We start from the raw sequence: 10,583 nt of genomic DNA on the forward strand, positions 1-10,583 counted from the left end.
TAGGGATTATGCCCCTATCGGCTGCGACGAAGATGGCGAAGAACACCGCCGGTGATTATACGAGCAGCGACAGCGGCGCACCTCCGATGGACCTCAACCAGCCGATGTACGAGGATGAGAGTTTCGGCACACCGATGTCCTCCCGGCGTCCCATTGGCAGCAAGGCTGCCAAGAACAAGGGCAAGGCGAATGCGACATCCTCAAAGGCACCGACCCCGATCGCAACCCCGACCTGGCCCCGACTTCGGCTGCGGGACATGCCTACGCGGAGTTGGTAGCGGCCGCCAACCGGAGGACGTTGTTGGACACGCACCATGCCCCCGGGCAGTGCAAGGACCCGGGCGAAGCCGAATACCTCAAGTGGATGATCAATGATCTGCGCCGCAAGCTGGGAATGATATAGAGTATGCTCTTTTTATTATCTGTAGTGAACTTGTTTTTTATTTCCACTCTTGTAACCTTTTTTTTAATTAAGTAATGTAGGATTTGCCTTTAAATCGTGGTGCTTTTTTTATTATTATTTTGCATGACATAAATGGAAATGATATAAATTGATGTATATGAATAATAAGTTTGGGATAACTTTTCATAAATGGAAATGACATACTTTTATGGAATGAAAGGAGTATTATTTTCCAACAAAAAGAATTCGAGTGAACTGCGCAAAAGGTTAGTGAACTATGTGTTTCATACGCAAACGGTCTTTGAACTTTAAAAGTATCATGGGTAGTCCCTGGATTAAGGTGTAAATCACATTCATGACACTTTCACTATTCATCACAATTTTGCACCAAAAATGTCCCAAAACATTTTTGAATTTTTGAACTTTCATATATACATACCAAATATGATATTTTCTCTATCTCTACTATTAAATACTTATATTATTTTTTATATTTTAAATACCTAAATAATATTTTCATTTCATCTTTCATTCACTTAATCCTATTTTTCCTATCTAACTATTAGAAAATTAAAATTAAAATAAAAAAAATTATATCTATAATCTTGAGCAAGAGCATCCGCAATTAGCGGACGTCCCGGCGGAAAAGCGACCGCCTAGCAGCTCGTCCGTCGCGGACGTCCACTATTGCACCCCCCTAGCGGGTGACTGACGTCCGGGGCGGACGAGAGGTCGTCCGTCGTATTTGGCGGACGTCTTGATTTTTTTATTTTTTATTTATAGTACTACATATTTACAACTCATTGCACTTCATTTTTTTATATTTGATAAACACAAACGATTAAAATGAATTAATCGTATTGTTCAGTTTGTTTTATTGGCTAGGGCGTTGGCTAGTCCTAGTACTAGGCTATTATTGTATGGGATGTCCTTATAACGTGGCAGAAAGTGTTTTTTTTTTAGGGTGTGGTAGGCTATTGGGACGTCCACCCTATTATGGATAACCATGGAATTTAAAACTGTTCCAGCCAGGGTTAAGCCGCTGCTGTAGCGGGCCCCGCCATGGTTGGTTTGTACTACTGTTTATGGTAAATTGAAGAAGAGAATGGAGGAATGGGAAGAAAAGCTAGGATCTATATTCATATATTGAAGCTTGGAATCTATATATGCTTAGCGACTTTTTATTTTTATAATCCAAATCCAATTCCAATTTCAATTTCAATGAAATAACACGCTTTTATTTACCAGTTAAGATAAATAAAATCTAATTATATGCTAATTTGTCAACTAAATATATGATGTTTTTTAAAATTAATTAGACGACCAGTTGTTTAGAGATAGTGAAATCTAATTAAATATATATCATAATTTGATTTGTTGATTTTGAAACAAACTTAGAATTGTGATTTGTGTGAATTTGAAAACACAGATTTATCAAATTTTTATCGTGTAAAAATTGCTAAGATATCACTGTATCCATTTATGCGTAAATATGAAGTGAATGTTATTCACGCGTATAATTATTAATTGTATAAATATTATGTTTGGCAACTTCGTAATATTCAACGATACGCTTTACGTGGAAGTGGTAAATTTGGTCGAAATTAAACTGCAAAGAATACGAGAGTATGTTTTAGAAATTTGTTAGTATATACAAGTAAATCCCAGAAGCCCGCCTATTTAGAATTCATTCCCAAATTAGGTAACGTTTAGCGCGTAAATTTGAGTATATAAAACCCTCGATGATCGGATGGCTATATAAAATTTAAGGCTTTCGGAATTTGATACACAATTGCATACATTTTCTCGACTCAAAATCATGGGGCAATGCTTCTCTGATGTTAACGGTGGTAAGCAGGCGGTTGGTGGAGCCCCTACCGCCGCCGCTACTGGCCCAAACGACGCCGTCGACCACTTCTTCAGGGCTAGAGGAGAACACAGTCTTTGCACTCAAATTGAGGTAGTGAATCTTCTTCATCTACGCATGTACTACAATATTTAATTCAATTCCAATGCCCTAACTTGTTCTCTAACCATATACCCAATCTCATTTTCGGTATATAAAATTTCTCCAATCATACGGAAAATACAAACCTAATTTTGCGGAACAACACCAAATATGGATGTCTGTTGTAGCTAGTAGTACAAATTTTTTGTGATACGTGTACCTCAAAAATGGTGTAAAACTTGAATTTGGTTAAATGATCGAAGTAAAATTACCAAAATGTGTTGTTGCTACTGCAATTTTTTTGATATACATGTCAAAAATGGTGTAAAATTTGAGTTTGGTTAAAAGATCGAAGTAAAATTACCAAAATGTGTTGTAGCTACTGCAAAATTTATGTTATACATATTCCCAGAAATGGTGTAAAATTTGAGTTTGGTTAAGTGATTTTAGTAAAATTACTTTGGTGAGACAAATACTCGAGAATGTATTTGAGTTTGGTGGAAATGGTGGGAGTGACCGAATAAGACTATATATCATAGGTTGACTTCAAAAGCTACTGTAGCTTTTTGCATGACCGTTGCATCTTTACTGTTGAAGAGCCTCCATTTTTCAAAATCCACCACATAAGAACACAATGGATATATCTTTTTGGTTCATGGAATAAACTATGTGCCAGTTTTCATTCTTCAAATTTACATATTGGTAGAGTCCTGTTTCACAAATTACAGAAAAATATTTTGCCGGACTCAGATGCTTTGAGTGTTGAGTCTTATTACTACTTAAGTTGGTTTCCTCTGTTCACATTTTTAAAGACTAACATTAACAAAGAGATCCCTTCATTAATCTACAATGCTATTCATAGTGGAAAGTGATAACCAAACCTTGATGAAGGACTTAGTTTTATCTCTCGTTGTAACATTTTGTTTATTCTATTTGCAGCTGTCTCTATCGGCTTCAAAGCTTCTCGATCTCGATTTCACATCCAAGGTAAAATAAGAGCTTAAGTAGCATCTTGGGGCGTGTTATCTTGTTTTTTTTCTGTTGTAAAAGGTGTCTAGTTATTCTGTGTCTTGGCCAATGTTTCTGTTCTTATGTTTGTGGACCATATAGCTTATTTCTTGTCCCCCTTTTCCTTTTATTTTTTAAAAAGCATTGTCGTTTACTTTCTGTTGACTTGCATTCTCTGTCTAGGTCAATGTTTTTGTCTTTATTTTTTGTGGAAAAATAGCTTATTTCCTTTTCCCTTTTTTTAAAAGTATAGAATTGACATGCTGCATGCATGGATTCATTCCTTTGTCCATTCTGAGCTAGCAAATGTTCACTGACCATATTATTTCTACTGTAGTTGCTTATAAATAATTTTAAGGTGCGTATATTTTTCTTTATTTCAGAGTGATCCTATGGCAGTGGTCTACATGAAGAGAAGGGACGGGAAGCTTGAAGAGATAGGCCGCACTGAAGTAATATTGAACAGTCTAGAACCGAGTTGGATTCAGAAGATAAATATTACGTATCAGTTTGAGGTTGTTCAGACTCTAATGTAAGTGAATCATGTGTTGGATTCGTTTCCTTCGAGATCTGTTTCTCGCCTTTTCTTTGCAAACCTAAACTAATTGACCCTAATATTACCTTTTCCAGATTTCGGGTCTATGATGTCGATTCTAAATATCACAATTTACCTGTGAAGGTATGATGTATTTCTGGCTTATCATTTTGCTGGACTTAAGATAATACGAAGTCACTTAATGTCCAAAATAGTTAGGAATTTCCAAATAATTAAGTCAATTTTTTTTGTTAAATTCTCAGACACTGAAGTTGCAAGACCAAGATTTCCTTGGTGAAACTACTTGTGCTGTCTCTGAGGTGAGTTTTTTTCTTTTCTTCATTGTTGTTGGATTATGTTGTTCAATTGTGAATGTGGCACCTCTATGTGCCTTTTTCTGTTCTAGAGTTTCTGCACATTTCTAGGCAAGTCTAATCCACATTTTGCACGCATGTTCTGCCTTATAACCGTCCATTTTGGAGTAATCCGAGGCATAATTCTGTCACTGTCAAATTTCCACTGCAGATTATTACTAAACGTGACCGGAGTTTGACCTTGAATCTGCGTAATACTGACGGAATTAGAGGTTCGGGAAATAAGGGGACATTAACTGTGCGTGCAGATGAAACTGTTGCTTCAAGGAACGCCATAGAGCTTAAATTCCGTTGTTCAGCTCTAGAAAACAAAGACACATTCTCTACAAGTGTAAGTATCTTCAGATCCACAGTTGTCGAGATGGTCAACTACCATTTCAAGTGTCTAGTTTCACTCATTTTCTTGTAACTTGATTCGCAGGATCCTTTCTTAAGAATCTCTAGAGCTTCTGAGAACGGAGGTTATATTCCTATTTGCAAGACTGAAGTCGTGAACAACAACTTGAATCCAACATGGAAACCTCTGTGCCTAACCATGCAACAATATATGAGCAAGGTAACTACTACTTGCAACTGCATTTATGGGGAGAGGCAAATGTCCTATACCCGTGTATTCCATTATGCATATGTTTCGATCTCTATAGTCATCTCTCCATAAGCATATGCAATTTTCAACCTTTTACTTTCATTCTATTTAACAAAATCACTAATCAAAAAAGTTTACAACTCCATAAGGTGTCAATTTCCTATCCGACTCCTTGACTTTTTCCTGATTTGCTCTATGTATTCTGCAGGAGAACCCCTTGCTTATTGAGTGTTTTGATTTCAACACCAATGGAAATCATGTACTGATTGGGTATATATATCTCCATTCTTCTCGCCATTTGTAAATTGCATTTCCCGCCTTTTCCTTCACTTTTGTACACCATTATGATAATGTACATCAACATTCTCCTTCTGTCAACAGAAAAGTGCAGAAATCAGTTGCAGAAATTGAAGCCCTTCACCAAAGTAGAGCTTGTGCTAATCTCATCTCACCACCTTCCGCATTCAGGCACCATGAGAAGGTATTTAATCTCCCCAAGTTTCTGTATCTGCTGTTGCAACTTGTTCTCAGTTCTTAAATATGCTCATCCAGATTATGAAAAGTCAAATTTTTGTCGATGGATTTGTCGAGAAACAACTGTATAGCTTTATTGACTACATCTCCAGTGGATTCGAACTCAATTTTATGGTTGCTGTTGACTTCACTGGTACACAACTTGATTCCCCATTACAAAATTCCACTCATTCCCATGGTTCATAATGCAACCTGAATAATGCGTGTATGTATCTTCAGCTTCGAATGGAAGACCCACAACTCTGGGTTCTCTGCATTACATTGATCCTTCAGGTCGCCTCAATTCCTACCAGCAGGTAACACTGAATAACTATGGCTATTTTGTAGACTATGATGATGGGTGATTTTCAAGAATGTAAAGAAATTTTAGCTAACTAATTCGGGTAGCAGTCATCCGACCATGAGAAATAGTTCTTCACCTAGATTTCTCGATTGTAAACTCCATTAACTTCATTTAACCTTGTGCACACATAAGATCTGTTTATAAGTATGCATATACATGTGTATTTGTTTGTTTAAATAATACTCTATGTGAGTATCTAAATGATTTTTGCTAAAAACACATTGCAGGCTATAATGGAGATCGGGGAGGTGATACAGTTCTATGATTCAGACAGACGCTTTCCTGCTTGGGGATTTGGTGGGATAACACCCAATGGATCCGTATCTCACTGTTTTAACTTAAACGGAAGTCCAACTGATTTTGAGGTAAATATAGTGTCTATTTAGTTGATTGATCAGAGATTCTACTGCAGAGAAACACAAGAGATGATGCTCTTACAGTTATCTAAAATGTGCTACACATATACCATTCTGAACATCTGCAAATTGTTGAATGTTCCGTTGTCTTATTTAATCGCTCCAGGTAGAAGGTGTCGAAGGTATTATGGCTGCTTACTCGGCCGCTCTACACAACGTCACTCTCTCTGGACCTACGCTATTTGGCCGAGTTATAGACAAGGCTGCAGATATCGCTGGTCACTCTCTTTCTTGTAACCAAGCCAAGTATTACGTTCTATTGATTATAACAGTAAGCAACTGAGAAAAACCCTAATCTCCACTTGCCAAATTGTGTTTGTTATATTCTTTTCGGTAACAAGGCTTTAAAATGTGTAGGACGGCGTGGTATCTGACCTTAAAGAAACAATAAATTCCGTGGTGAAGGCATCTGACTTGCCCCTATCTATCCTCATTGTTGGAGTCGGAGATGCAGATTTCAAGGATATGGAAGTATGTCTCAAAACTCATCCTTACAATTAATGGGGGTTTCTTGTAGTATTATTAAGGATGCTTACAATTTCCAAATTTCTTGCTTAAGATTCTTGACGCTGACAACGGACGGCGACTAGAGAGCACTAGCGGAAGGGTGGCAACGCGTGACATTGTTCAGTTCGTTCCAATGCGCGAAGTGCATGGTGAGTGTATGTTAAATTCTAGAAAGACGTAACATGAAAACGAAACGGATTCGATTTTGTTAACCCGTGGTTGGTTTCGTGCAGCGGGGCAAATCTCCGTGGTTCAGTCTCTTCTCGAAGAACTGCCATCGCAGTTTCTGAGCTACATGCGTTGTAGAGATTTCAAGCCCCTCAATGTTCCTCAGTTTTAGATCAAATTCGAAACCAAACTAGTCTACATCACGTTGCACTTCACAATTTGTTTTGATTTTTATTGTTGAAATGGAGTTGCTGTAGTTAATATGGAGTAACTATATTTTCATTTATATTGTCAAAGAGTGATATTATCTCAAGACGATCAAGTTGCATGAGAAAGGCATAAGGAATCTTGTTAATGGCAGATGCTTCACACTTTTGCTTTACACCCTTCATTCTAGATAGTGCTTTTACTTTTCATTTTCAGAAAGTTGAGGCATTTTATCCCAATCGTACCCCATATTCACCTAACCTAATGTCGTCAAAAGAGAGAAAACGAAATTAAAATTAAATAATTCTCTCTATTCTCTAATACTCAAATCCATCCCACAGAGATATGTACATTTAAGATGGCGCAAGAATTAATGCAGAATTAGTAAAATAAGAGAGATGGAAAGAAAAAGTAATTGTATGTACTCTCTTCATCTAAAAAAATATTTTCATACGACACATGTTTTAGTGATAAAATTATAAAATAAGAGAGAAAGAAAAAGTAGATAAAGTAATAGAGATATGAAGAAAAAGTAGACAAAATATAAGAGAGGGGAGAAAAGGTGGATAAAGTATGATAGATGAGAAAAAGTGAGTAAAGTATGAAATAAAAACTTTCTATTTTTAGAAATTGATTATTTTTTATGTACATTCAAAAATGGCAAAATGAGGCCATTTTTCATGGAACGAGGGAATATTGTTATTGGAGAATGAGGCTTATCTTATTAGAAATAAAGAAATTACTAAAATTTGAAAATGATATTTTTATGATACATTCCAAAATAAAAATATCCTTATTTTTATGGACGGAGAAAGTAAAAATTTTAAAAATCAAGATGAATAAATAAAATTGGATTAGTGCATTGTATATTTCCCAAAGTAGTGCCACGTGGCCCCCAGTTAGCTTTCCTTTCGTTGCCCATGTAATACAAAATACTTGTTCCGACTCTCTCCCGCAAACCAACTGCATTAACACCAGTTGGGAAATCTTGTTAGCTTGCCACAAATCAAACTGTAAGTCACACAAATGTGCATTTATTCTTTGTTTTGAAGTAGATTAGTAATTCTTGAAAAGCATTATGCGCTTGCTCTTGCTTTTGAGCAAGTGGGCTGCCTGCTTAGTGAAATTGCTTTCATGGGTATGCAGAGCTTCCATTGTCTTTGTTTGATTTGGCCTTTGAGTTGTGAGGTTTCTAATATTAAAGATGTGATTTTTATCTTCTTAGGACTATTCTAAGGTGACAATCAGTGTTTGCTTGAATTTGATTTTTTTTTTGTTTATTTTCCTTCAATCCTTATTACTTGATAGTCTGTTCTCAAATTGGGTAGTTGGAAATTGAAGTTTGAGGCTTCGTTTTCTTGATATTGATTGGGTATAGTATCTGGTTTCAATAATCTCAAGAGTAGGCTGTTTTAAGTAATAGGATTATTAAGAAGTTCAAATTAAACAAAGTGAAAAGTGAACACAATTATGATAATGAGAGGAAGGGAATGAAAATAGCCGAGTTTTGTTTTTGTAGAATATGGCTGACAAGAGTGGTCCGGGGGCTCGTCGCATTGCTCTCAATGAGAGGATTCTTTCCTCTATGTCAAGGAGATCGGTTGCTGCTCATCCTTGGCATGATTTGGAAATTGGTTTGATTTTTCATAAGCTTCATCAGTTACTGTTGTTTGTTTTCGTAGAGCTAATCCAAGTATCATTTTTTTAAAAACGGATGATGCTTATGCTGTTTAAGACTCCAAATTCAGTGCTTCTTGCTCTATACCTTTTCCGTTAATTTTACGTGTTTTTGATACTTGGTTTGATGTATATGTAGGGCCAGGAGCCCCAGCAGTATTCAATTGTGTGAGTGGTTTCTTCTAATTGCATATACACCTCTTGTATTTCGTGACTGCACCAAAAAAGAGACTTCCTTTTAGGAAATGCACCAAATTCTACTTTGAAAGCTTTTAATGTTAGTTCTACTTTGATTAAGTTGAATATCTAATCAGTGGAAGCAATTTGGCAGGTGATTGAAATTGGAAAAGGCAGCAAAGTTAAATATGAGCTTGACAAAACCAGTGGCCTTATCAAAGTGAGAAATTCATTCCCTTTTCTAATTAATGATACATTTTTTACTTAATCATGATCTGCTGCTAGTTTCCTTCTGGTTTCAATTTTCTCATTAAAGCTCTCTTCATCAAGTATTGATTTATACATTCCTTTAAACGACATATTTGTGTCGAAAACAACATCAAAGAGAAGTAGGAAATGTATTATGTTTACTCCCGTTGCTTCTTGAATTCTGAATTTGGGATACAACTCATGATTTTTGACAGGTGGATAGAGTTCTTTACTCATCCGTTGTATATCCACACAACTATGGCTTTGTCCCACGAACCCTTTGTGAAGACAACGACCCCATCGATGTTTTGGTGCTGATGCAGGTTCGTTCGAGCTTTATTCTTTTGCTATTTTGAATGTGCAAGCTAGTTGTGACACTTGTTTCTTTCCTGCCTGCACAGGAGCCTGTTCTTCCTGGTACCTACCTCCGTGCTCGTGCCATTGGATTGATGCCTATGATAGATCAGGTAAGAAGAGTAAGCGTTGCTCTCTCTTTCAGTATCGGAACTCCTCATGTTGGAAGAATCACCCCACAGGGCGAGAGGGACGACAAAATCATTGCAGTATGCGCTGACGACCCTGAGTTCCGGCATTATCAGGACATCACCGAGCTCCCCCCTCACCGTCTAGCTGAAATAAGGCGCTTCTTCGAGGACTGTATCCTTTATCCTTTTACCAAATGTAGTAAGTGGTGAAACTAGTTAATTAGGATTTGTTTCCTTGAGTTGGTATTGAAACAGATAAAAAGAATGAGAACAAGTCTGTTGCAGTGGAAGACTTCCTCCCTGCTGAAACAGCAATTGATGCTATCAAATACTCAATGTGAGTCACACAATTAATACTAATAGTACTCTACTTTTTTAAATTGTGGAAATGAATCATCTTGAAAAATAAAGAATGTTAACTTAATTATGTGTGTGTTGCAGGGATCTTTATGCCTCCTACATTGTGGAGAACTTGAGGCAGTGATTTGCTTAATTCACCCAACTCTTTTATAATTTATATGATTATATCATGTAATTTAAGTGTTTAACTTAATTATGCTTCATGCAAGGGGAAAACTATTTGTATTCCATCCCTTGTCTAAATAAAGTCAACAGCTACATTTTCGGTAACAATAATGCTGCACTCCACTTTTTGTTACTCAACTGTATAGTCAACGCATGAATCATGAACCTCCCCCCTCATCAACGTCGGCACGGCTTAACCGAGCTACGACATGAATCATGAACCTCAAATTCATCTAATTTGTCAGGTGGCTAAATAAAATAGTACCAAGATATAATCTATGATTGAGTTGTGAGATTATTTTAATCAAGGAGGTTAGCTATGACTAATTATTTCACGATTATCCATCAAGGATTGAGTTATGGGATTGAATCTCATAGACCAAATACATTACACATTTAATTCTGTGATGCAATCTTTCAAACCGAACACCCCTAGTTATT

The 10,583-nt window shown here is 36.7% G+C and overlaps 2 protein-coding genes across 4 annotated transcripts; both read left to right on the forward strand.

Moving 5' to 3' along the window:
• Positions 1–2,039: 2,039 nt before the first annotated feature.
• LOC121769953 (protein BONZAI 3) lies at positions 2,040–7,204 on the forward strand. Its single transcript, XM_042166733.1, has 16 exons — positions 2,040–2,363; positions 3,291–3,338; positions 3,743–3,891; positions 3,990–4,038; positions 4,158–4,214; positions 4,420–4,599; positions 4,690–4,824; positions 5,063–5,124; positions 5,236–5,335; positions 5,407–5,521; positions 5,608–5,684; positions 5,959–6,096; positions 6,254–6,418; positions 6,505–6,618; positions 6,707–6,803; positions 6,888–7,204. Exons 1-16 carry the CDS (start codon positions 2,223–2,225, stop codon positions 6,992–6,994), a joined length of 1,734 nt encoding a protein of 577 aa, XP_042022667.1. The 5' UTR covers positions 2,040–2,222; the 3' UTR covers positions 6,995–7,204.
• Positions 7,205–7,907: 703 nt separating this feature from the next.
• Positions 7,908–10,247, forward strand: LOC121772394 (soluble inorganic pyrophosphatase 4-like). Of its 3 annotated transcripts, none has more exons than XM_042169481.1 (9): positions 7,908–8,042; positions 8,549–8,663; positions 8,846–8,874; positions 9,038–9,103; positions 9,348–9,455; positions 9,534–9,599; positions 9,669–9,789; positions 9,873–9,954; positions 10,059–10,247. In XM_042169481.1, exons 2-9 carry the CDS (start codon positions 8,552–8,554, stop codon positions 10,099–10,101), a joined length of 627 nt encoding a protein of 208 aa, XP_042025415.1. In that variant the 5' UTR covers positions 7,908–8,042; positions 8,549–8,551; the 3' UTR covers positions 10,102–10,247. The 3 variants fall into 3 exon arrangements, with proteins under 3 accessions (XP_042025415.1, XP_042025414.1, XP_042025416.1); XM_042169480.1 differs by having other exon boundaries at positions 8,028–8,167; XM_042169482.1 differs by lacking the exon at positions 7,908–8,042 and adding an exon at positions 8,164–8,266.
• The last annotated feature ends 336 nt before the right edge of the window (positions 10,248–10,583 follow it).

The sequence above is a fragment of the Salvia splendens genome, chromosome 16, assembly GCF_004379255.2.
Source record: "Salvia splendens isolate huo1 chromosome 16, SspV2, whole genome shotgun sequence".
NCBI classification, from domain to species: Eukaryota; Viridiplantae; Streptophyta; class Magnoliopsida; order Lamiales; family Lamiaceae; genus Salvia; species Salvia splendens.

Excerpts from the sequence above, each read along its gene's own strand:
- LOC121772394 (XM_042169480.1), top strand. The coding sequence starts at position 8,108 with ATGCGCTTGCTCTTGCTTTTGAGCAAGTGGGCTGCCTGCTTAGTGAAA. Across the intron at positions 8,875-9,037 it reads CCCCAGCAGTATTCAATTGT|GTGATTGAAATTGGAAAAGG; the intron begins GTGAGTGGTTTC and ends GCAATTTGGCAG. Across the intron at positions 9,600-9,668 it reads TGATGCCTATGATAGATCAG|GGCGAGAGGGACGACAAAAT; the intron begins GTAAGAAGAGTA and ends ATCACCCCACAG.
- LOC121769953 (XM_042166733.1), top strand. The coding sequence starts at position 2,223 with ATGGGGCAATGCTTCTCTGATGTTAACGGTGGTAAGCAGGCGGTTGGT. Across the intron at positions 4,215-4,419 it reads CTACTTGTGCTGTCTCTGAG|ATTATTACTAAACGTGACCG; the intron begins GTGAGTTTTTTT and ends TTTCCACTGCAG. Across the intron at positions 4,600-4,689 it reads AAGACACATTCTCTACAAGT|GATCCTTTCTTAAGAATCTC; the intron begins GTAAGTATCTTC and ends CTTGATTCGCAG.